At 38.3% G+C, this 26,555-nt stretch overlaps 1 protein-coding gene across 7 annotated transcripts in view; it reads left to right on the forward strand.

Moving 5' to 3' along the window:
- Positions 1-5,786: 5,786 nt before the first annotated feature.
- The window catches only part of IL17REL (interleukin 17 receptor E like), a 47,524-nt gene continuing 26,755 nt past the window's right edge, over positions 5,787-26,555 (forward strand). For 2 of the 7 annotated variants that reach the window (XM_042018240.1, XM_042018239.1), the window contains exons 1-2: positions 5,789-10,100; positions 26,035-26,062. In XM_042018240.1, the coding sequence (XP_041874174.1) occupies positions 9,999-10,100; positions 26,035-26,062 (130 nt within the window). In that variant the 5' untranslated portion in view covers positions 5,789-9,998. Of the gene's footprint in view, positions 10,101-26,034; positions 26,063-26,555 lie in introns of all 7 variants that reach the window. The other 5 variants (XM_042018242.1, XM_042018244.1, XM_042018241.1 and 2 more) reach the window with 4 other exon arrangements.

The following is a 26,555-nucleotide window of genomic DNA, read 5'->3' on the forward strand; positions in this document are numbered from 1 at the left end:
TATGTGGTAAAACATTTTGCCTTTGTTTAACTGAATCTTGTTCTTTCAGAGATTATCTGTTTCTTTTCTGTCAAGTGATGATTAGCTTTGGTTATCCAGGTTAGATATAAGGAGATACTACTTTTGTAAATGATTTAGGTGGGAAAAGAAATTAAGTGAAGTTGCACAGCTGATGGAATTTCCTTTTCACAAAATGCTTATACCAACAAAGCAGACAAAGGCACTTTAACCTCCTTTTGAGTCAAATGGCTCGAGGTGCTCTCTTCTAAAAAGTGAGATTCTTTTAAACAGCTCCTTTTTTTTTTTTTTTTTTTTTTTTTTGCTATTGGGTTGACTGCAAAGAAACTAATGACAGGATATGTAATAGGAGATATTTGCATTTCTTTTGGGGAACTAAAATGATTTAGTGTTTTATTAAGAAGTGAAGAAAATAGCATTCATCAAAAGAAAGAGAGAAACTAAATAGGCTAAACAGGATGATTGAGTTAAAATATGGATTGACCCTGAGTAATGGTTGAGATATATGACTGTATCTGAGGTTTTGTAGTCATCTTAGATTAACAAGGGTAAGGAATAGATGGGAATAAAAAAAGAGGTTGTCATAGAGCTGCCAGCCATAGATTCTGCTTTCCAGTGAAGATGAGCACCCCAGGGCTCTCTGCCTGGCCATGGCTCCCTTCCTGCTCTGTTCAGCACAGTGGAGCCTGGACAATCTGCCAGCTGCCAGGACTTCTCCCTGCATGCCTGGTAAATTAGGAGCCCCACCATGGATACCCCTCTGGAGGCTGAATTTTCTCATACCCTGCAAGAAGGAAAATCATGGAGGTAAGAGGCAGGCTTTTAAAATCATATCTGATGTTGGGCTGGCTGCTGACATGAAAAGCATTTCTCAGGCAGAGAAAGTTTCACTGTAAATATCACTCTGTGGGCCAATGTTTTTGTAACTCAAAACAACACCCTCCCATATGCCCTTCTTTACCAAGGAATTTTTTGTATTGATGTTTGACAGAGAGTAAATCTTGATGGCTTGAAGCTTTAATTAGGGTCTGCTGGTAGATGATCTGTTTCCACAACACAGCTAGAAAGCCTGTTCAAAGGACAAAAATCATACGCCTCTCTGAGGTCAGCCTGGTAAGGTAAATGTGTATGTGCCAGGTTAGAAGGGTTTCTGCTCGGAAATGCCTGCCTTGCTGGTTATCACTAGAATTGATGCCATGGGCTGCTGCTTAGCTTATACCAGGAGTTAGGTTCCTAGCTTAAAAAAATATAGCCGTGGGTAAAATAAAGCAAAAAAGCAGACTAAAGCATCTCCTGAAAAAAAAATTGTATGCACATGGTGCATGAATGCTTCCTCAGCTAAAAATTTAGCTAGGAAAAGCTAGGAAAGTGAAGGGAAAACTTGCAGTTTTAAGAGCATATTTTGATCCTCTCTGCAGGTGAATTTCTTGCAGCATCTCTCCAGAAACAAGAACACACCGTCGACTTTTGATATATATTTTTTGTTTTCATAGTAACTTGCTTCATAAGAACAGGCACGTGAGGGGGAAAACTGCAGTTTGGATCTAATTTATCAAATCTTACCTTTGGTGTTTCTATCAACTGTTTTTCTGTTTAGACACTTGACTAGTTAATGGTTAGAAAAACAATATGTCTGTGGGTTCATTGGACCTAAGCTACTGATATGAACCTGGGCTTACAGTGCCTTTGGGTGCTCAGCTGGAATGAGAGATCTGGATGAAGTGACCCACTGCCTTCCCACAGCAGGAATGCAGAGCTCTCTGTATCCAAGGGTGACCTTGTGCCAAATGCACCATGCATATGGGGTTTTTTATGCACGTGTGTTCTGCATGGGTAGCTCTAAACTGGTAGGAGTTTTTTAGATATTTCTTATAATATTAAGAAGATGAATTAGCTGATCTAACTCAGTGCTGAATGGGGTTGTCTCCCCTTCCTTTGTCCTAGCTGGGGCTGGTATCTATTAGACTGGCAGAAAATAAATATTGATTAAGAATTGAATAGTATCCTGCTGATTTAGCCAGGTTAGCACACAAGCAGACTCATAGGGGCTATAAGATCTTGGCTATGTCTTCATACCAACTGAATGTAGAACTGGACTTCTACCTCATTGGAGGAAGATCAACAGGTTTTTTGTCTTTTGTTAGCACTTCTTTTGACCTTTCCCATCACATTCCTTGTCTATGTTTTGCCTTGATGATATGCCCTTCTCCATTCCCTGTTTGAAAAAGTAGACTTGCACATGATCCATACCAGGAATGACAACTTCAAACTGACCATGTAATCAGTTTGTCTGTAGATCACTGTAAATAATAGCTGGAGTCTCTCAGGTAAAAGATTGCATGTTTCGTGATCTGGATCTTTTGTTTTTAAACACATGGGATCAAAATAACAGAATCTAAATTGGTTTCAGAAACTGGAATAGTCAGGCTTCCCTGGTAGCTGCTTGGGTTTTATAATGATTTCCTGTTTTTTCAAACATTGTAAGTAATTTTGGTTATTACTGAGTGGGAAGTGCCTCAGGGAGACACTGAGGAAAAAGAAAATATTAGTATAATCCATTTTATAAATAGTAGTATCCAAGGTAAAGTATCTTCAAAATATGAGTTTTGGATTTTTTTTTTCCCCTTTACCTGTCTAATTCTGAGATATTTCACAGTAAACTGTTTTTATGCCCATATATTTATAGGAAAGGCAGCCAAGGAGTGAAGTAACAGTGATAGAGCTGAATGTGCTGTGATGAATGAGATTCATGCAAAAGGAAAAACATGCCTTCTATCTTTAAGCAATGAAGAAAGAAATGCCCATGAGAACAGTTTGTGGCTAATTATTTCCTAATCAGTATTTTGTTAATATCTAATTATTTCCATCAAATATAAGAAAAAATTGCTTTTCATACTTATTTTTTCAAGACATGAAAATATCTTTATTTTATATATTTTATATAAAATATCTTTATTTTATTTTATAAAGTATAAAATATCCTTATGTAATGCTTACTAGAACTTTTCTCAGAGTGTTTTTTTAAATATTTATTTCCTACTCAATCTTTCTGTTTCATTAGTTCAAAAATTACAGCTTCAGTAATGAACAGATTTTAATTGTTTTCTGTTCTATAAAGATAAACTGTTTCTGGAGGAAAAAAAGCAATCAAAGTGATACTGATTTTTTTTTAAAATTATTTTTTCCCTACCCAACTCTGATTTTAAAATCTGCTGTAGCTCTTTTTTGTGGTTTAGCCCCAGCCAGTAACTAAGCCCCACACAGCTGCTCACTCACTTTCCCCAATGGAATGGGAGAGGGAATGAGAAAAGTGAGAAAACTCGTGGGCTTAAAGCAAAAACTGCACACACAAGTGAAGCAAAACGTGGGCAGGCTGGTGTTCAGGTATCCTCAGGAAGGCAGAGCTCCATCACATGTAACAGTGACTTGGGAAGACGAATGTCATCACTCTGAATATCCCCACTTCCTCCTTCTTCCTCCAGCTCTATATGCTGAGCATAACACCATGCTGGAATATCCCTTGGGTCAGCTGGGGTCAGCTGTCCTGGCTGTGTCCCCTTCCTACTCCTTGGGTGCTCCCGGCCTCCTTGCTGGTGGGGTGAGGAGCAGAAAGAGCCTTGACTCTGTGTAAGCTCTGCTCAGCCACAATGAAAACATCCCTATATTACCAATACTGTTCAGCACAAATCCAAACCACAGCCCCATACTTGCTACTGTAAAGATAATTCAGTCTATCCCAACCAAACCCAGCACATTCCTAATCCAAGAAACACATTTAAATAGATGTTTGGTAGCGGCTGTTTTCTCAAAAGTGCAGAGTGCTTAGGTTTAAATAGTCCCTGGTCTTTCTTCCTCCACTATTTTGAACTACAGAGGCTGAAATCCCAATACTCAGAGTTTTCAGGGATTTGTACTACCTGTATGTTATGGAAAGGGAAAATAAGTGTTAAGGCACCATGTGAATAGGATAATTTGCTGTTTTGTATTGCATGGTTTTCCGCTTTATGCCATCAGACTTTGGACATCCAGAAGGAGCTTGGAAATTTCTGCAGCTCCTGAATCTTCCTGCATTACCAGCTCTTGCTTCCCAGCAGCTACAAGAGGCCAACTGCTTCTGCAGAGGCTGAATTGCTAGAGTTTGCCCCAATATTTCTGGTTTTCAGAAGTGTCCCCAGAGAGGAGGTGCTGATGGAGTGCCTCCTCCCTCTGTGTTTCCTACCTCTATACTGTCTGTATCAGCTGGACTTTCCTACTGGGCCCTATTGACAGTGCAGGGATAGTCACAGGTTCTTGGTTGTTCCTGGGATCACCACTTGACAAATAACCAGGATTAATAACTACTCTGGAGCTTGTTTTTCTAGACAAAGGCCTTGACTCACTCAGGGTCAGCTCTGAGGATATGTACTCTTTGCCAGCAATCCTGGTTTAAATTATTCATCATGTTCTGCTGCTCATTTGCCCATTTCCATTGAAGGATGTGGAAAGAGTCTCATTTATTTCAATATGGCTCATCTTGAAGTTTTTGTATTTATTTTGTGTTCTTTCCAACATCTGATTTATATAAAAAATTACATGAAAGCAGAGTAATTTTTATTTGCATTATATAAACACTGAAGATTGAAATGTGAAAGAAAAAAGATAGCATTAAAACTTCAGCCTGCTCCATACTGTCTGCTACTACACTGAGCTTCACTAGGACACCTGTGATGCTTCAAATTGATCTGCCTAAAAAACACCCCCAAACTACCCAAATTGCACAAAATCACTCTTTGTTCTGGAAGAGTTTTAAAGCTGCATTGGTATCCTGACTCAGTTTACATGGCTTCACACTCTCAGTTCAACTGAAGGATTGAGATGCATCAGTGCAGGACAACAGCTAGCATTGTTGCTGCTTACAACATCTTTTAAATCTTACACCAGACTACTTATTTTTTGAGGGCTGCATAACATCAATTTGTTGATGGTTGCCACTCTGCCAGTCTTTCCAGACTTCCCCGTATCACTGTCATTTGCCGGTCCATTCTTTTTAAGTGTATAATCTGAAATCTTCCCCTGCTGACCTCAGCTGAAATTTTAATTGTTGGGATAGAATTTTTCTTTCAAACCTTCCAGGATGTTAAAGGGTACTTTCTGTTCTAGAAACTGCTGGTGTCCTTGTGTTAACCTCCATTTTTTTTGTGTGTATCATGGCCCAATACTTTGATATCAGTTCTATTTATAACATGATCCATAGATCTGGTATCTAGACACAGACTATATTTTTTTTTTTTTTCTAAAATCCAGTCTGTCCTAATAATGATGTATTAGGAATTAAAAGGTGAGCCATAATTGTACTCATGGAGATGTGTTGGAGTGTGAGAGAATCCCTTCCCTGCTGAACAATCCAAAGCAAAAGAAATGCACAAGAACTAATTTTTACCCCCAAACCAGATAAATACAATTTGGTAGGATTTTTAGAAAGACAGTTAAGACAAATAGATTTAATAATTTATTTACTTTTAGTTGCAACTCCTCCACATTTGCTAATAATTCCAGTTTCTCTGAGCTTTAAGTTCATAAAAGTATAGTTTGTCTACAAAAATTTTGGAGCATCGTGAATATGCTTTCTTTTTTATTATTATTTTACTGTTTTTTCTGAGTGGATTTTTTTGAACACTCAATTTTTTGGTTTTTTTTCTTTAATAATTTTATTAACGATTTCATAGTGGTCTAAAATAATTTTCTTAATAATTTAAAAATATTCTTTATTTTATTTCTTTAATAATGCACAGGACTTTCAGCAACCTAATTTGGAACTAGATTATTTTTCAAATAATCTTCTAGCCCAAACCACTTTATGATTGTATGATTCTAATCTTAGGAAAAGAAAGTCTTCAGCACCTGTGGGTTGTACCTAGGCTGTAAGCAGTGCTCCTAAGGTGCTGCCTACTGTGACAGTTGCTGTCATTGCTGAATACTTGTGACTCTTGAGAGAAAAGGTCGGGGTGAGAGAGGAGAGAGAGGGTCCTCTTGAATCACATAGATGAATTGAGTAGTGGTTGTCTTTGGACAGTGAATCAGTAACTTGTTGAAGCTTCTGTTTTACCAGCCTGTCTTGTGGCTCTCTGGGATATAGGTGCCCTGCTGGTACCTCGTAGGCTCACTCTGGACAGGAGATGTAGGCACAGTCCTGGAAAAGTGCAGTTCCCAGGTAGCTCTGAGTCATTGTATTTTGTTGAGATGACAGTAGCACCTCACACAGCTCCACTCCAGAACATGCCTGACATGACAAGAAGCTGTCAAGTTATAAACAGCTGTCCTTTGGTTGATGTGAGTGGTTCTGAGGCAAGATGTCTGTTGCCTGGAGCAGGCAATACCACTGCACATGGAGTTAAAAGAACAGCCAGGGGACTGTGCTGGCCATGGCCCCTCATCTCTAGACAGCTGTTATAATATAGTATGTGTGCCTGTGTTGGTGAAACTGAAAAGCATGTACTGATATATCACAGGATCCTCTTGCAAAATGTAGTGTGAATGTGGCTATTGTGCTCCAAAGAAGGCTGGGACTTCTCCGATATGGATGTGACAGGGACATGCCTTCCAGGGTAGACATTGACATGGTAATTTAACAAAGTCAGAATATAATGTAGCCAAAGCAGAAATTTCTTTGGAGTTCTGTGCTTAAGCTCCAACACATCAGGTCACAAAATCCATTTCTGGCTGCTTAGGTATGTCTGGCGATGCATCTGTCCTAACTTTCATTTTCAAATAATGTTTCTTGTAGACCCTTGACCAGCAGTGGAATTATATTAGTGTTCTCTTTTGAAGTGGGCCAAGTATGTATCCAAGCATGCAAAATTTGTGAAGACAGACTAAGTAAGAAAAAGAGACCTGAGCTGATGGTCCAGAGATCAAGCTTGACCCAAGAGAAAATGGGGAATACAAAAGCCTGGATTTTACTCTGTACTCTAGGGTCTACCTCTGCATTTTATTAAAAACACTGAACAACCAGGCCACCATCCTGAAATGTGCAAGTTTTGGTATCAAACCTTCTTGGACCATGAAATGTTTAGATTCTGGCATTTTTGTGTTCTTGACCAGTGCTCTAATAAAGATTTAGGATGCAAAATATCTGTGTTACCAAAGTGCAAAAGGAGGCCCTTCCTATTAAGGATTTTTTACGAGTCTTTTTCTGAAGATGGAGGGAACATTGCTAGAAACAGAACAGGATCTTTTGCTATCATCTATTCTTCAGGGATAAAGTAATGAAAGCATCAAACTAAAGACAAGTGTGGATTAAAATATAGGTAAGGTATAGTAAGTAACAAGGACAAAAAGACATCTGTTAGGAAGAAATTATTTTCAAAAGTATGAACAAGAGTCCCAGTTGAGCAGGGAGCCTAAGAGATAGTGTCACTGTAAATTTCAAATGCACTGATGTTTCTACATAACTGTTAGTTTTCAAAAAATGTGGCATGGGTTAATTATACTGCCCAGCTTTTGGTGAGAATCTTAACGGGGGTTCCAAAACCTGATGTAATAAAAACAGTGGATGAACATAGTAATTCCAGGATACAAATTATGCAGAAGCTGTAAAGTAGCTAGTTTAGACATTTTTTAAAAAAAGGTTCAAATGAAGCAAATAACAAGGTAGTTGTTGCCTGTTGAACTTAATAACAGCTTCAGTCCACACAGAAACTGTCTTGACTGAAACATTGTTCCTGCATAGAAAGAGTACATTGTTAGAGCTGTGCTACGATCGGCTTTATGCAGAATGTGACAGAGGTGTTCTAAGAAATACCAGAAACAATAAGAGAATCAAATTTCATAAGGTGAATGACACTGTTAATTTCTATGGAAACTGGAGGTAAATGATACACTAAGGAGAGTCAAAATGGTGTTTGTTAGAGAGTAAAACATCCTTGACCTGCTCACTCCTGAATATTGTCTTCAGGACTCCTATCTTACAAAAGAGTATAGTAAAAATGAAGAGGTGTATTACTTATCATAGAAAATATAGAGGAGGTATGCTGGAAAACAATACAACTGTGACTATTTTGGCAAAGGTGAGATGAGAATGGGTATTCCGTGTTTTTTTAAAGCAACAAGGGGGAACCTGACTGAATTATTTGGAAGCAGTTTTAAAATAAAAACAAAGCAAATAAACATAGTTTAATCACACAACTCACTGCTCCAAGAAGTTTTGAAAACCAAAAGGATAAATGATGCAAAGAGCTGTTTTACTAATATCTTTAAGAAAGTTCCAGAAGCAGCTATTAAAACCAGTGATCTCCATGTGGCTTTTGGTTCAGTAAATCCATAAGATCCAGGTCATTGGAACATGTCAGCATACATTGTTAAAATAATCCATGTAAGTAGGATATTTCACTTCTTATTTTTTCTAAGCATCTGTTACTGATACACAGGAGAGTGGGTTGGGCAGATTTTTGATTTGGTGTGGTTTTGTGCATAGATGTGTCACATCCTGCTCCTGTGAGCACTCTGGATTCATTGATGCCCGTGGTCAAAGTTTTCCTGGACCTATTTGATAATGGGTCAGTGGGCTTTGAGGGTCTTTTGGTGGTCTCAATCCACCTCTACTGGATTGACCCTTCCTTGACAGCTCCTGCCTGCTTGTTGATATCACTTCAGTGCTTGCTCTGTCCTTTATGTGGTCACCATGGACCAGAACAGGGAAGTGGGCCCAGAAGGGTGCTTCCCTACCTCCATAAGGCCCCCCCTTTCCAGACACAACCTGTTTTAACTTCCCTGCTTGAGTGGCCATTAGTGTTTGAGGCACAGCAATGCAGTAACTGCTTAATGTCTGAGCTTCTGCAAGTTGACAAAATTTAGTCATTTTTTAACAAAAACATTTAAATTACATTTTGTTCAGTATGGCGATTGATGCTGCTTATCTAAAAATAAAGTATTGGAAAATTGACAAACTGGACTCACATGAAGTATCTAAAATACAAGTACAGTTGATACATTGGCAGAGTAGATGTATTTTATGTGTAAAGCCAAATCCTAGCAGATGCTGTTAGTTGTATATTCCCCACTGTAGCTGATATAAAAGGTTTTGTAAGAGCACTGAGTACTTGGGTCCTGGCACTGTCCTACTGAAAGATATCTCTCAGTGGTGAGCAAGCCATCTCTGTGGAAGAAAACTTCCTATTCCCCTTGGGCATATCACACGTAGTCTCCATATGAACCAGAGCGTGTGTTTTTGAAATACTTGTTCCTTACGATGGGTAGTGGGACTATGTGAAAGATAGCACCCAGAGAGGCATTCCTGGGCATTTTGTTGTGCTAACAAGTATTGAGGTGTTGTGACTCACTCCTACCCTGCTTTCACAATTGGTGGTGTTGAACTTTGAAAAAACATGCATATTTCTCAAAGCTGCAGATAGGCTATAGAACAAGACGCTTCTATTGATACAATTAGATAATAACTGAAATAAGTTCAAAGCACAGATTTCTAGGGTAAAAGAACCTGGTATTCCTGCTGATGAAAAAGAAGAAACTAGTCTTTCAGGACCACCCACCTCAGCAAAGCTGGTTTTCTTTTTATTAAATTCACTAGAAAACCAGGAAAATAAGAATGCATTTGAGTACCCATGAAGTTGCCTGGTACATAAGTCTAGAAACAAAATTCCCATTATATATGGAATTTATATATGGAATTTACAGAAAAGAAATCTGTTGATCTGATCTAATGCTGATGTGATGAAATCCAGAGGGAAGAGGCTTGTACTGTGATTTTCAGAAATCACTGTTTCCTATTTTTCACTCTGAAACATGTGAAATGAGTTGAGCATGCTTTCTATTTCCCAGAACTAGCAATTTTCTGTCTTTGGAAAGTTTTAGAGGGAGGAGCTCAGAGGTGCTGTGGGAGGGACTAAAATTCATATTAAAGTTTTGGCACGAGAGGGAGAATTGTCAGAGTAGAAGGTTTCTTCTGAGGTTTTGCTTTTTTAATTTTTTTTTTTTTTCAATTTAGGATGATAGGTATTTATGTTCAGATTCTTCTAATCATTCTCTTTTGGAATGCTGACTGTCAGATTATTCCCAGGATTGAAGAATGTGGACTTTCATGTTCTCAGGTAATCTCTTACTTGTTCCAATTTGCTGTCTATTAGTATAGTAGTTATATGCTGCCACAATAATTGTAGGAAAAGCAAAAATAGAAAAATATTTCAGCTGTCCTGAACATTCACTTTATTCCTGTCATTCTGAATTAAGTATCCAAAGTGGCAAAGATGGCTCTGAAAGGGTGTAAAAAAAAAGCATCTTTCCACTGTTTTCCACTGCTGCTGTTTGTTTAAAATCTGTCTTTTGTATTTGAAAAAATTATTTTGTTCATATCCACTACTTTTTCAGAGTCAGTTTTTACAACAGCAGTGGTGCCAAAGAGATGAGAGAGGGAGGAATGGGAGGTTTCAGAAATTCCTAATTATGTTAGGAATATTTGAAACACTGACTTTCCTGTGAATAAATGAATTAAGCATGAGAAAGAGTAAAACGTGTTTTTCATTTTGTGGGTTGAATGTAACTTCAGTATCAAATTTAATGACTTCTGTATGTGCATGAAAGGAGTGTGAACCATACCATCTCTTTAATAGCTTTGGATTTTGTATGATTCCAACTATCCCCGCAAAGGGGCAGTATGGAGATACTCTGCTCCTCTTGGCATTCTGAAATTGTAAGCATAGAGTACATTGAAAGAGAAATTTTTAAAAAAGGATTATATAGGCAATCTGACTTTTGGTCTTAGTGGGGGATGATAACTGTGTACTAGCTACAGAGAAGTGAAATTGATAGTATGAAGGAATCTGGCTGTCTGTATACACTGCTTGAAGATGTCAGTATTTAAGACAGGCAGTGAGACATTCTAAAGATTGTTTAAATGTGGTGGTGCTACTCAGATATTAAGCTAATTCATATTATAGCAATTTTTATATATTCTATATGTGTGGCCTAGAAAAACAGTAGGAATAAAGATGCTCATAAAATACGAGACTGAGCAAAAAAAGCCCTCTCTATATTTAAATATTCATGTATTATAGTTAATGTTCCTGTATTCAAATTCTGTAGTCTATATCTATTTAGATGTTCTTAGAATCATATAGCCATAAGAGATTAATATCTAGATGTACCTGAACACTTTTAAAGAATTTTTATGTACTTAGGTTTGTGAATGCAAATACACATCTATTTTAAATAATTTATGCTCATTGGTCCGCTGCAATGAGAGTTTAAAATAGAAATGATTTACCATTCTAATTTATCCCTCTAAAGAGTGTAGGACTATCGGACTCAGCATGTAAAAATCAATACCAACATTTTTTGATGAGTTTCAGTCTAGGGGACAGGATTTACCTCTGGGGACCTTAACAGGTATCTTTCTCTGTCAGACCTTAGGTATGTATGTTACCAAGACTGATTCACTAATTGCCTATGATATAGACACAACCCTGAGGTTTGGCAGACTGGATCCCTTTCTTTGGCATCAAGAGTCTGTCTTACACTTTTTCCAATAATGAAGATTGATTAACTGAGAAAGGTCTTATTTGCAGGGGAAATACATTGTTTCCAGTATAATGGAATCAATCAATCAATCAATCATTTGTGATATTAGGGACAGGACTCAGTTCATGTGCTGTATGTGATGTTTCTGCTAGTTGTATTCAGTAGAATCTTGAATACATTAATGACAAAAATGTTTTCTCAGAGGGAAAAATAATGATCCCAACAGGATAAATTACTGCCAGCATAGCATTTTCAATCTAGTGCAAAGCATTTTAACTAAATGAACTTTAGGGTCTCATGACTGGCTTGTTAGAGGAAACTACTTTTCCTTTTCCTTTGAAAGTAACTTCAAATTCTCTGCATAACTGACCATGATTTGTGGGCTCAGTCCAATTCAGGAATTATTCTAAAAGGGAGCAGTCAATCTTCCCCATGATGTGTAACTCAGTGTTCCTCATAGGGGTACTAGTCAGGGGTTACAGTTTGTCTGTGTGAAATATGTGTGTGGTGCCTTCTGCTACGGCACATCAAGTCACAAAGTAGAGAACCAATGACTTGTTTCTAGCAATTTCCTTAATGTGATAATGAGACACTGTAATTTTAAAATTATCAGAGATTTCTGCAGCTGCTGTTTTTACAAGTGAATATTACAGAAAATTAGGGTTTTTTCTTGTGAATTTTTCCTAAAGTTGGTACAGTAAATTTCTCTTTTGCATTCAAACTTGAGGCTGTGTGGTTTTTCATAAAGCAATAGGGGGATGAAAAGCAATTAATTAGCATTTTTCTGCATTTTTCAAACTATGGGTATTGTCAGAAGGTTTTTAGCAGGTTTAATAACTGAAACTGTTGAGTTTGACCAGTAGACTAGATTTTAGTGTGTCTGTGTCCACTGGATATTTGTGAGCAGTTTTGACCTCCGTGGGTACTCCTTATCGGAGTAAAGCACTGGCTGTGCTTAAGAGGGAAATAGTGATATAACTATTTTGAGGCATATGACTTGCAAAGCACCTGCCTTGAACTGTTTAGATTTTGAATCTTATCACAGCTTTATGAATCATTCTTGGTTTACCATGGGTATTCAGAAAGATATCCTTGCATTGCCTTGTATAAGGCACTGTTCAGGTTTCATTACTGTAACACAACCTGTGCATCTGTTCAGTACAGGAAAGGAAAAAAATAAAAGAACATTGGATGTTTATGCCAGTATTACATGGAATTTTAAAGAGCATGAAAAATATGGAGCTGTGGGTTGAATGATGGCAAATGAACGACTAAGCTTTTATTGCATGTTATGATTTTTTCTCTTTTATTTTAAGAGCTTGGCTTTAGAGCTCACGTGATACTCTAGTATTCAAAGTTTAAATGATGTGGGCCTTTTCTCCATGCCCCACCCAATAGCAAACACAGTTATCAACCAAGTTTCCTTGTGAAAGCATAGGGGAATCCCAGCCTGCAATTGGAATTGGGTTTGTGCCCTACTCATTTTACAGTCCACATTGTTTGCAAGCTGTACACAAAGAAATAGGCTTATGCCAAATTTGATTCAACAGCTGGTAAAGATCAAGAGCACTGCATTTAAAAAACAATCCCCAGAAAACGATGAAATAGTATTTGTGTTGTCTGCTATTTAATGCAGTAATGCTTCCAAAGTCTGTGGCTAAAGAAGGAAACCCTAAACTGAATCTGGGATTTCCCTTTATAATTAAAGGTTATTGGCAGCAAATTCTTGATAAAACTGCTGCTTGTTCCTGCTATTCATAATCAAAATGTGTGGTGTTTCTTTACTGGATATTTATAGCATGGATCAGTCCATTCTTGCTGAATATTACATACTGCAAAACCAGTGATATAGTATGGCCCTTAGGCCACAAAGTCAGCTGACATAAATTGGTATTCTTTGTTCATTATTAAGCAATTTATATTTTAAAAGTGATCCCAGGCCTTTAGAAAAGACATGATAATGTAAGCGACATAATTCATTTGTCCTCTAAAGTCTGATTGAAAACATGATTTTAGACATGGAAAATGTCTAAAGAGACTGATCAGAGACCTGACTTCCTCTGGGTGAGTGAGAGAGATACACCATGAAATCCCATCACAGGAATATGATTCAACACACTTTTTTTTGTATGCACTGATATACCTGATGACTGAAGGACATGCATAAAAATATAAAACATATCCTCTGCTAATATTTGCTGAGGTGCAGTACAATCCACCAGAGCATGCCCTAGATGGAAAGCCTGGGGTCTACCTCCCTGCCTGTCATCGACTCACTTGTGTGGCCCTCTTCAAGTAATTTCATTTCTCTGGTTTTCACAAATATAAAAGAGCGCTGACCTTCCTGTGTGGTGTGTCTTAATTATATGTTTTCATTAACTGCTTTGAAAATTATAATTAAGAGTTACGTACTCATTCATCAAAACAGTCATACTTAAGGGGCTCAGTCATTTTGAGTCATTGTATTAGAGTGATACTAACCCATTTGCTTAGATCTCCTTGCTTGCCTTCTCTGCTGGTACTTAGGAGAGCAGCAGTTTAGCAAATTTGGGTGGCTTATCTCTTGGACTGTGTTTCACATTTGCTCTTTCAGTCAAAAATAGCTTGGCAATGACATAAGACAGCTTTCTGTTGTGTCCTATGTCACTGGTTGGGTGCTGTCACATTTCCTCACCCCCTGAAAAGGAAGCAGCCTGTGACAGGTACAAACAGGGACTTACTGCAGTGTTCCTCAATGTTACAGCATGTACCACCAGCTCCTGTAAGAGAGGTGGAGGTGGAGAAAGCTCTGCAATTCAGATCTAGCAAAAAATTCAATGGTAGATTTTGTGCTTTTTCCCTTCTCTCTTCCTCAGGAACTCTGGAAAAAGGTTGTAAGGTCTGGAAAGAGACTAGCCACTGGAATAGCAAGAGCAGAATACAAGCAGTCGTGAAAGCTGGAGGTGCAGACTTAACAGGTGTTGGAACTGGAGCTGACAAAGTGTCTTGGAACTAAAACAAAGCAGCACTAGAAGCTTCACCATGAGATATCAGCATCAGTTCTGTGCAATCAATACCCATAGCAGGAGACACATATTTAAAAAACCCAAAAAGGGATATATAAGCAAGGTCAGCAGAAGATGGGAGCATCTGGCCTTTATTATTAGCAGTGAATTTTAGCTCACAAATCTCTCTCAGCCCTATTCTTAGGAATCTGATCTATCCTTCGGCTCCATTTGGACCCAAAACTAAGTAGTGGGTATTGAGACTTGGAAGTAGGTGCTTTCCACAGCTGTCTGACTGCTTTGCAGTTGGAAAACTACTCGTGATTTGATCAAATCTGGGTGGGACAGGTTTTTTAGGAGTGGTAATAACTTTAATGAGACCATGTGGTGTGACCTAGCTGGAATTCTTGCAGTAAGGTCTAGAAATAGTTTAATTTGTACTTTTGTGGAGCTGGCAGTGCTGTACCTGTTACATTGTCATGTCTGTTTATACTATTCCATTCTTCCTCTCCTGCCAGAGTGCCTGCGCATGCAAGAGAACCAGGGATGATCAAAAATGAGAAGGACCAAAAAGAGGCTTAAAACACTTCTTTCTAAGGATAGGTTTGGATACTCTCCTGGCTTTTTGGCTCAGCATTGAAATGCTAGGCTTTGGTGATGGATGGATGGAAAGATAGGTAGGTAGATAGATAGATAGATTTAGACCTAAGAAATGTTTTTCCTCCTATCTCTGCCTGAAAATGCATTGGTTTTTGGAAGCCATAAATTTCTGTGTGCTGTGTTGTGGCTCAGTGGTTGTTCAAACTAGGATCCCACATTTGAAGTTCTATGAGTTTTGTTACCATTATCCCCACAAGATCCCTAGGTTTTATATACCAACCTGTTACAGATTTAGTTTTCGCAGACTGTTACAGACATAGTAGTTTTCATAATGTCAGAAAAATATATTTCCTTGTAAAACATTTTTTTTCTGATTTTGTTAACATTTATAGGCTATTTTTTGAAAACCAGGAAGTTATTTGCCATCTTAAAAATACAAACCAGAAAGTATGCCCCAAACTGCAGTGTGTTGCTGAGGAAGTTCCAGATCAACTCTGGTCTGCTTGGCTAGGAATGATCACAGAACCAGTAAATTCATGTATACTCAGATGTAATACAGACACATCATAGCACTACCCCTGCATTCACAACCATAGGAATTCACTGGGCCAGAATTTTCTGAGGTCATGAATAAACTGGAAAGTCATAGTAACTAATGATGCTGAGCACTGGGATAGATTGCCTGTGGAGCTTATAGAGATCTCCACACACACTAAGAAACTATAGCTATGTTTAATGTAGCTCACATATGTCTCACATAAAGGTCATTCTTCCTAAGGCAGAAATGCAGAGTAGATGATATCTTGAGTTTTCTTCTAAGACAAGTGTCTCTGATTTCTTTCATTCATTCATCCTCTTCTCTTTTGTGGGCTCTACAGATGGTCTTTCAAATCATATTTGACTTATTCCTTTAAAACAGTCAGCAGAGCCAAAGACCTGTTTTGCTCTATGGCACATCCCATCCTTCCAGCATGCAAAATATAGGACTCACCATGAAAACCATATGGGACATTCAGTCTCATTCAGGAAGTGTCTATGCAAAAATGAAGAGAGTTTTAGTTTTAATTTGCAAATTACTTGTGGGTCTTTCTCTTGCAAGGAAATGTTTCAACATAGTTGCTTTGAATAAGTGTGGTAAATTTCAATAATTTCTGGAAAACTGATTGTCTTGCTATTGCCTCTACTTGTCTGCATATTTTCAGAGAGTATGAATCACATAAACAATGCTGTACAGTACTAGAGGTGCATTCATTGTCTTTCCTTGGAAAAACTTTGAGGAAATAGAATTTATTGCAGTTAAGATTTTCACTGCCTCCAGTTTTGTTTTTCCCTTTCAGCCCTACATATGCAAACTTCCTTCATCTTTTTCCAACTTCCTCATCTCCCTGACCTGCTGTTCTTTTTTTTCTGCGACTGCAATGAGTTTTTTCCATTGCTTTTTGAATTTTGGTATAATTTTTTCATAATTGCAGTTATCACTGTAGTGTGATGATTCATGCTTAGTTTTGATCAGTAATATGTGTTCTTTGGAGTTTTTTCCCTCTTATTTTTGATGTATTTTGTTTATATATGATACAATAGAATAATTTTTAGAGCATGGTCAGATCGTGTGCCTACTCAGTCAGCCTTTGTAGCTTATTTTCTCTGCAACTTAGAGGTCAAAAATCACATACAATTTTTAAGCAAATGTATGGCATAGGTGTTTTTTAGTAAGTGCTATCATTAGAAATGAGGCACAGTGTGAAGCAGCATATGAAAGTACTAAACACTGATGGGTTTATTCAGCTGAGGCCATGCCCAGGAATTACTGCTGCTTCCAGGGACTACAGTGTGATCAGTAGGGTCAGATGATACAATGCTGCCATTGTGAAGTTGGTAGGATCCTGCTTCTTTGGAAGCCCTTCTCTTGGACCTCTGCCTCCTTTAATTGCCCTGTGCTAAGTTTAGCAACTACAGTATAAGGTTACATTATATAAATGATCTGATTATTCCACAATTTGTTCCCCCTTTCCCGTACCCCCAGCAAAATTATGATTAACAGTAAAAAATTTGAGGAATAGATGTATGTAATGACTTTTCAAATGATTTTTTTTTGGTATTTTATATGATTTATTTCTCTTTAAATTTCCCAAATTTATACATAATTAGCTTCTCTCTATCACTTATCTCACACTGCAAATGTTTCATCTACAATACACACTAGATTTTTTCAGTAGGGCTTCTCTACACAGCAAATCTTGAATTTTTTATTTTCTCATGTACTCACATTACTCGTTCTTTCAGGGAAAGGTGTTTTTGGCTTTTGTTGCTCCTGATAAGACAGCAAAGACATGTATGTAGGAATTCTGGTATAGGGTTTCTGATGTAGGATTCGGACTTTCAGACACCCTAATAACACAAATATGAATAGCCAGGAAATAGTCGTCTCTCAAAAATTTTCAAGAGTACAGCTGCAAAAACCTTCACACTCTAAGATTTCCCTCATTTTTCTGTGGCTAGAGTGTTTCTGTAACTCACTATTAGAGCGAGTCAGGCATGTTTAGCATTGTCTTTAATAGAAGAATTTCCTGTACTGATGCTGTGGCACCAGGCAGGAATGCAGAAGCCTCCCAGGACTGTCATCTGAGAGTGTACTACCATGGCTTGTACGATGTCCTGTGCGAACATTTGTATGGCCTTACACCCTTACACAACAACATAACAAGCTAAGGCTAGAATGAAACCAAAGTCAACGTTAAAAAATACTTCTCATTTGGAAGGGCTATAATCAGGGGTAGTTCCAGGATTATTTAGACTTGAAATTTTCTTCTGTTTAAGGAGAAGAAGGAGAAACATCATTTTGATGGGAGCTGAGATTACCAGTTTGCTTAAATTATATTTCAGGTACTTAAGTCCTCCTTTAAAATTTGGCTGACTTAATCCTTTTGAAAATGGCTGACAACTTTGGCTTTATGTCACTACCCACTAATAATGCAAAACTCACAGAGAAATTGCCTTACTTGGGAATGATGTGACCTCATGGGCAAAACTGTTTGCATAGGTGTGTTTGGTTTGTGAAGTTTTGGTAGCTGGGGTAGGGTGGCTTCTGTGAGAAGCTGCCAGCCAGCTCCAAGACAGACCCACTGCTGGCCAAGGCCAAGACCATCAGTGATGATGGTAGCACCTCTGGGATATCAGCTTTCTGTTATCACCTGATGGAGCAGGTGGATGCCTGAAGGAGGTTGGGACCCTGTGGGAAGCCTGTGGTGGAGCAGGCTCCTGGCAGGACCTGTGGCCTGTGCAGAGAGGTGCCACACCAGAGCAGGTTTGCTGGCAGGATTTGTGGCTCTGTGGGGGACCCACACTGGAGCAGTCTGTTCCTGAAGGACTGCACCTTGAGGAAGGGATCCACTCTGGAAAAGTTCATGAAGAACAGCAGCCCATGGGAAGGAATCATCTTGGAGAAGTTCGTGGAGGTCTGTCTCCTGTGGGAGGGACCCCTTGCTGGAGCAGGGGAAGGAGAAAGAGTAGTCCTCTCCCTGAGGGGGAAGGAACGCAGAGACAACGATGATGTGATGTGTGATGAACTGACTGCAGCCCCCATTCCTTGTTCCCCTGCCCTGCTGAAGGGGAGGGGGTGGGCAAATCAGGAGTGAAGTTGTGCCCATAAAGAAGAGAGGGATGGGAGGAAGGTGCTTTATGGTTTGTTTTTTACTTTCTCATTAACTTACTCTGATTTTAATTGTCAATAAATTAAACTAATTTCCCCAAGCTGAGTCTGTTTTGCCTGTGATGGTAACTGCTGGGTGATCTCTCCCTGTCCTTATCTCAAACCAGAAGCCTTTTGTTAAATTTTTTATTCCCTGTCCAGTGGTGGAGGGGAGTGACAGAGTGTCTATGGTGGGCACCTGGCATCCAGCCAGGGGCAACCCACCACAACAGGCAAAAAAATGTATCCCCACTTGCATCAGCTTCAAAGTTCATCCAAATCAGCAGAATGTGTCTCACCCACAATTTCTGAATGTGAGCAGTGTGGCATTTTTCATTTATAAATTTGACAGTGTAAAGCTGAACACTGAGCACTACTCCTGGGACTGACTCTAGACATATATAAAGAATAGTTGCCTAAAGCAAAACAGTGAGGGCTTTGCTGTGTATGCCAGAACACTGGAAAAACAGGCCTGCCGTACATCTCCTCTTTTTTCTGAGCAATGGTGTTAGGATAAATGAGAAGACAGTAACTGGAATAGAAAAATATCTTCAGGCAAAAATAAAAATACGTATTTCCAAATGAATTAATTACTGTCTCCCGCAGTAGGAGGAGCAATTCTGTCCTGGAGGGTCTCTTCTCATAATCTTCACTTAAATTCTTGCTTTTTTCTTTCTTTTTCTCCTTGTTTCCTGTTCTATGGCAATCTCACTGCCCACTGGTTTCAGTCACCACTGAGACCGCAAATCTCAGTCCTGTCAGTGTTGCTGAGGAATCTTTTTTCTTGTAGCCTGTTCTGTGCTACAGAGATGATTATAACATCCTAACCTCAAAGCACAGGATATCCATGGTTGTCTGGAGGGCTTGTGAAATCTGTGTCTTCCAGTTTTTCAGGAAATGGCCAAAATAATGGCTGACATGATCTGGTGTTGGTGATGGTACTGCTTCTAGCAGGAAGCTGGACTTGGTGACCTTCAGAGACCCCTTTCACCCTAAATTTCTTTGATTCCATTTTATCATTCCCTGTATGAGACCTCCAGTAAGTCATTGAAATAATTAATGTTGTGTCAGAGTATCCCTGTCTCATTGTTATGCCAGAAGTGCTGACTTAGTATATTAGTTCTCCTTTTGTGTAGTTGAGTGGTCTGAAATTTTTGACACATTGTGTATGGGATGGTACTGATTTATACCAACTGAGAGTATGGCAGTCAAAGTACATTTTAATTTTACTGTGTCTATTGTATGATATTCTGTTTTCTTAACAACTTATATTAATATTTTAGGAAACATGACATCAACATGATTGACAAATTTTGGTTGGGTTTTTTTTGTTTGGTTCTTTTTATTTCTAAAAGAAAGAAGTTAATGCATACTGTTGCTTCAAGCAAATTCTGCTTCTAGTCCCGAAGCTGAAGTATACAATAGAACAGGCAGCTTTTGTTTCAGGCAGTCATAGCTCCCTTTGGTCCAATAAACTTAAAAGCAAGTGGTTTATATGTAGGTCCTTTTTGTATCTCAACATTACTTTTAAATAAAATTACTTTAAAAAAATTAGGAGCGGGGAATATTCTTCCCAGCAATATTGTTTTGTCTGGCTATTCACTTATAGGGTAAATGTATGTCACTGCCAGGAGTGAAATTACTGTGCTTCTAACTCTTCCAATTGTTCTGCTCAGGGAAAGGGATCCAGCCATGCAGCCACTGCAAGTGCCAGAAGATGTTATATGCCACGTGCAGTCCTGATAACATATGGAATGGTGTACTTAAAATACGGGAACAGGATTCCTCTGCATCAGTACAGAGCAGGAGGAAATGCATTCTGACTGGAAAACAGAAATCTCTGTTATACCTGACTAGTAGCAGGTAAACAGAAGGACAAAAATCTAAGGGGGCTGAGGGTCATGGGCTCCTGAAGTACTGCTAAGCTGTGATGGAAGAGTTGGCCTTGTGACAAGGAGCAGGTTGTGGAAGACAGGGTCTGTACCTTTGCATTTACATGTGAAATGGGAGATGGTGCAAAGACGGTGATAGGCTCTGCTTGAGATCCCTATGAAGTCTTACTGGAGAGTGTCCAATAATCTTCAGTAAACACAATCATGTCTTCCTTGTTTGTTCATGGTTGTTTCATGTTGTTGATGAGCTCAGAACACATCAACAGAGTGTTAACACAGCCAGAAGTTACTTTGCTCTGCTGGACTCAAGCCAACTCTCAAAAAGTGCATGACCTCATTAGCACTGTACTGAACCTGAGCTTGATATCCCACTTCTGAGTAGCAATTATCCTCTCAGATTCAGCACTGCACAAATGTGATGGGATGTTTTTTATTCAGCTTAGAACACACAGGGAAAAGACTCGAAGCTGGGTAATGTGTAGGTGTGTCTCAGATGTTTTGTTTTTAGCATTCTATAAACAATCCAGCAGCATCCAGGTGTTTTTGTAGTTTAAAGTAGTCCAAAATAACGCTTTTCCATAAGTTTGGGTGCCTATTTCTTTTCTGCATGATTTCCAGGGTGGAAAGCATCTATTTAAGTGAAACAATAATGAACACAATCAGAAATCAGTAGAAGCTAACCATTACTGTGTTCATGAAAGAAATTAAAAGATTTGGTGCTGGCAGACAACAGGGCTTCTGGAATAGCCTTGGCTCTCACAGCAGTGCACACGAAAGCCTGACTGATTTTAAAATGATGCTTAACCAGTTTTTGAAAGGGATTAGATTATATGGTACCTGTGGTTATCAGGGGACTAGACCCAGTGATCTGGGACACCCTTTCTATTTGTCTGCAGAATGAGATGGATTTTTGCAGAGCATTGTCTCTCAACTGGAAATCAAGAAAGAACAGGATTAAATTAATCATATTTATTGGCCTTTTGGATAAAATTTGAACATCAATTATTGCAAACCCACCCTTTCCCTGTGTTCTAAAAATCCATACAGTCCCATGCTTGCTTTTAGCGATGGTTAAAGAATAGAAATTGTTGGAATAGAGGGACACATCAGAATATGGTCATGTTCCTTTCTCTCTGCCTTCTCTGACAACTGAACCTAAACTAGAAATGTAGCTAATAGCTTTGCCAGTGAAGATCTCTCAAAAGGGGGGAAAACTCTTCGTTCTACATTCACTGACTTTAATGTAGCTATCTTAATGAATGAATGTTAAATGTCTGACAATCTAGTCCCAACAAAAGAATACATTTTAAGGCATTTTCAGGCTTCTTACTATTCCTTACAGAATTGTGAAAGAGCTGCCACCAACCCTTCTTTGAACGAGGTATAACAGAACTAACAGGTAGACTGTGAAACCAAAATTTCCTCAGACTCTTTCCTGCGTGACAGAACATCCAGGGAAGAATTTCCACAATTCTGCACTTGATTTAGTGCCTGGAGATACGAAAGGAAATGGGAAGCAGATCTGATCTTTGTTTCTTTTTCTTGGCAATTTTAACTCATGATAACACTCTCTGTGCCCCTTAATCCAAGTCTTCCTCTGCTGATCTCACTTTCTTCTCTACAGTCGTTAGACAGAACAATGGGATATTACAATTACCTTAGATTGAGGAGAAGTTGCTGTGCTAGCTAAAGAGTTGGCACCACATCTTCTATTCAGAATGCTTCACGGTGGTGCTGTCTGTTCAGATAACCTCTAGCTACAGTTGAGTAACACCACAAATGGGGAAAACCCCAGAGAAATAGGAAAATCCCTAACTGTTTTTGCATTGTGTAAGTATATTTTGCTTAGGCTCTTTGCCAAAGAAGATATGAATCAAAGATTCTCCTTGTATAGGAGTAAAATGTGCCATCATGCTCAGGATCTTATTTTTGCATAAAAGATGCCCTTGGCATTTGTGAAAGGGGAAGAAAATTTCCATTCTGGTTTTAGTGTGTTATGTTTTTCTATTGCACTCATCACTGAAAATTCCTGAAAACAAAAGATATAGAAAGTGGGAGAGGAACTTGGTTAATTCATTTGAGTTATTCTTTCAGACAAATGGTCTCTTTGGACTGTTTTGCAAAATGATTGTAAAAGAAAATACCACCCCCACCCACTTGGTATTGTACAATAAAAAGAAACACTTTTTAAAAAAATAAGAAATTGGGCTGTGACCAAATGTTGCTGTAACTGGCAAGTGTTTGTGCAAATATTTGATTATTTATGTAAGCCTTCCCAACAACTCCTCACCCAGAACACAACCAAGTACCCAAGGATGACAAACCATCTCCCTACCAGAACAAAAGTCACTGAAGGACATTTCTTTCTTTCCTGTGAAAAAGGCAAGAAAATAAATGTAAGAGCTCAGATGATAGGATTCCTCTATGCAATACTGAAAACCAAACATTAATTAGGATAGACTAGAAAGTATAAGAGCAGTTCTTTATCATGCCACAGCCCCACAGAAGTGGGTGTTTTGGTTTTCCCCCTGCAATGTATGTAATTTAATTATTCTACATACAATTTTCATTTTTCAGGTGTCATAACAGGGGTATGACCTCTAATTAAAAGGATGAATCCTCTGATTTTTGTGAGATTTTTTAATTGTTTAGTTCAATAGGATCTTGGGTTTTTTTAATGCATTTTTTGCACTAAGGTTGTAACCAGAAAGAATGGTTAGAGAAGTTAAAGATGCTGTTCTAAGAAATTTTGACTGACAATTGGGTACTCTGTCAAGCTACCTAACCAAGATATTTTCAACAGTCTGGCTGCAAAATGGGAAGTTAAAAATATGGAAGTAATTTGCTGAATGATCAGCCTCACGAGAGATTAATTTCTTCCAGTAAGTAATGACTGAGAAATTAGTTGATCCAGCAATTAGGTTTTCTCAACAAAAAAGTGAGCTCCCTAAGTCACTTGATTTTTCGCAGTCATTTTGTATATTTGGCTATTCCACCTCCTAGGGCCATAGAGAGCCTCGAGTAAAGAGAGTCAATTCAAGTTTTCTTGCAGCATACTTCTGCAGGATTTCAGTAGAAATAATCCAAAATTAGGACTTTGAAACAGCAGTTAAATGTCCACTAATTTTATATGAGCTGGCATGTTCCACTTTTATTGGCTTAGTGTTGCACTGAATAATTCAGAAAATGATAGTCTTCTTTCTATTGATGAATGTGCAGTGGGATCATCACCAAACTACCAATGAAGCTTATTTTGGGGAGATGGTGTCAGAAGTAATTAATAACAACCATTTCTGTAATACAGCAGAAATTAGGTTTTATCTGTTACCATTTTCAGTTTTTCATGGGGATTTGAGGAAATTATAAAACCATTGAAATAGAACTATCCCAGTTTTAGAACAGTTATGTAAAGAAGTTTGGTTTATTTTATAGAATCATAAAATGGTTTGTTTTGCAAGGGAACTTTAAAGGTCATCTAGTCCATCTCCACTGCAGTGAGCAGGGATAGCTCCAACCAGATCTGGGTCCTCAGAGCCCCATTCAACCTGGCTTTGAATGTTTCCAGGGATGGATCATCCACCACCTCTCTGTACAGCATGTGCCAGTGTTTCACTGCCCTCACTGTAAAACATTTTCTTATGTCTGATCTAAATCTACTCTCTTTTAATTTAAAACCATTACCCCATGTCTGGTTGCAACAGACCTTAATTTGAGTGTCAAGGTATTATGCTGTAGGAGCACCCAAAACAATATCTTTAACGTCTCAAATATTTTTTGTAATGTTCAGTCTATGAAAGTATGTTACCATGCCTGTCTTATTATAAAATGTGGTTTAAAATACCACCTTTTACACATTTGCATTTTTGTGAGTCATAGTAACAAGGTGCCAATAGTAAAAGATGATAACTTATGTCCAAAAGTGAGTGTTAAAAAATAGAAGTGCCAAAAGGACAGAAGAATGGGAACTGATACTGGTTAGGTAGTGGTCACTGGTTTTCTAAAGGCCTCCTTTAAAAGAGATCTTATTTAGCTTAAATGAAAAGCTGTGATGAAGGACAGGACACACTCCTTGGGTACACCAGGCAACTGCCTCAGGGGAGCAAACATGCTGCCATTTCTCACCTGCAGAAATAATATGCTTTTGCCCTACAGCTTTGTTTCTGAGGAGCACAGAATTCCCTGTGGATGAAAGCTTCCTGGAACACCAAGCAATAGTTATTTTATGATGTGCTAATGCTTGCCCAGGCTGCAGTCTCTGTGTTTCAATTCAAGTAACTTCTAAATGTCCACCAGAAGACTTTTGCTGGCTCTAAAACTCAGATAGTTGGCTTGTTGACGCGATCCTAAAATGTTTTTGAAGGACTGAGAGCTGCCATCCCATTTGAGAGCAGAGGAGACAAAGCAGTGCTTGCTACTTTTGTGGGTGTGATAGAAGTATCTCTGTCAACAGGACACTGCTTTTAAAGGAAAGAAAATGGGAACATACATTCTGTATGCAAAAGAATACTGGTATAAGGGCTATGCCAGAAACCTGAATGCCAGAACAGCAGCAAACAGTATTTGCTGGCTAAGCAATAGCCTTTCTTTAGAATGTCATGCATAGCAGTCAAAGTAAGATTTGTTATTTTTGTACTCTACAAAATTTTAGTGTGTGGTTAAATGTTTATTTTACTGGGAAAATGGATGTAGTCTGTCTGAAAGATAGCTGGAAGCTTGTCAAAATCTAAATGCCAGGTTCACATTGCATCTTACAAAGACACTTTCCCTTGAACACAATAAGTACTGTGCCTGAGTAATTTAATTTTCAGTCTTCTAAGCCAGATGTCAGAAATAAAAATTCTTATTTCTAGACTTCATTTTCAATTGCCATAATGCTTCCTTTCTAGTGGGATCTTCTAAAAATCATATAATATTCAATAATTTTCTAGATATCTTCCATTATAAAATCATTGGGTTTCTTTGCTCTGGTGCGAACAAATCCGTTGTAGAGTTCAATGAAGTAATAAATAAACTCTTGGTCAGTAGGAATGGCAATACCTGATAAAATGATGCCTTTATTTGATGGAACCGTTATACTTGTTAGAACAATTACACACCTCAGTAGGGATACATGAAAATGAGGATAGTGCTGATCTTGTGTCCCCATATGTATCAGTCATATGCAGCACTGATGTGCTTTTTCACTGTATTTGAAATTCTTTGTTTTTAAATGTTGAAAATTATTTCTGTTGTGGACTATGAATATGTTTACCTGTTTAAGGTGTGTTTACTTGTGTACAATGATTGAGCAATATTTATTTTTATTATTAGCTCAGCTCTTATAATATTTTGTTTCTGTTTGCAGGGGATTCATTGTAAAAGCAAACCTTCTGGTGAGTATACATTATTTACATTTTTACTGTGTTTGTTTCTAAAGATAATTTATTAAAGATATTAAATCCACTATCCTAGTGACATCAGATCACTGTCATGACAGGGTATTTACCACCAGTTCTTTTGTAAAAAACATTGGAAATTGGTAGGTTTTGATAAATAATAGGTTAATAATGACAATTGCTTTATAATTTTCCTTACCATAGTGAAGGAAATGACTTGGTAAGTCATTTCACATGTTTTTATTGCTTCTAATTATTATTATTGCCTAGAGTAATAATACAGGGTCTTCAATTACCTGAGCTCTGAAGCCTCCATCAGTCACTCCTCCACTGCACACAGTCATTTGCTGGGAAGTATGAGGCAGCTGTGTCACAAACAGTCCCCCCTAAGAGGACAGTCCCAGTTTCCGCTGAGAGGACTGTCACAGTCCCCACTTGAGAAGACAGTCACAGTCCCCTCTGAGAGTACAGTCACAGTCCCCCCCTGAGA

The sequence above is a fragment of the Corvus kubaryi genome, unplaced genomic scaffold, assembly GCF_017639235.1.
Source record: "Corvus kubaryi isolate FWS band 111438036 unplaced genomic scaffold, C.kubaryi_AGA036_p1.0 137, whole genome shotgun sequence".
Classification (NCBI taxonomy): Eukaryota; Metazoa; Chordata; class Aves; order Passeriformes; family Corvidae; genus Corvus; species Corvus kubaryi.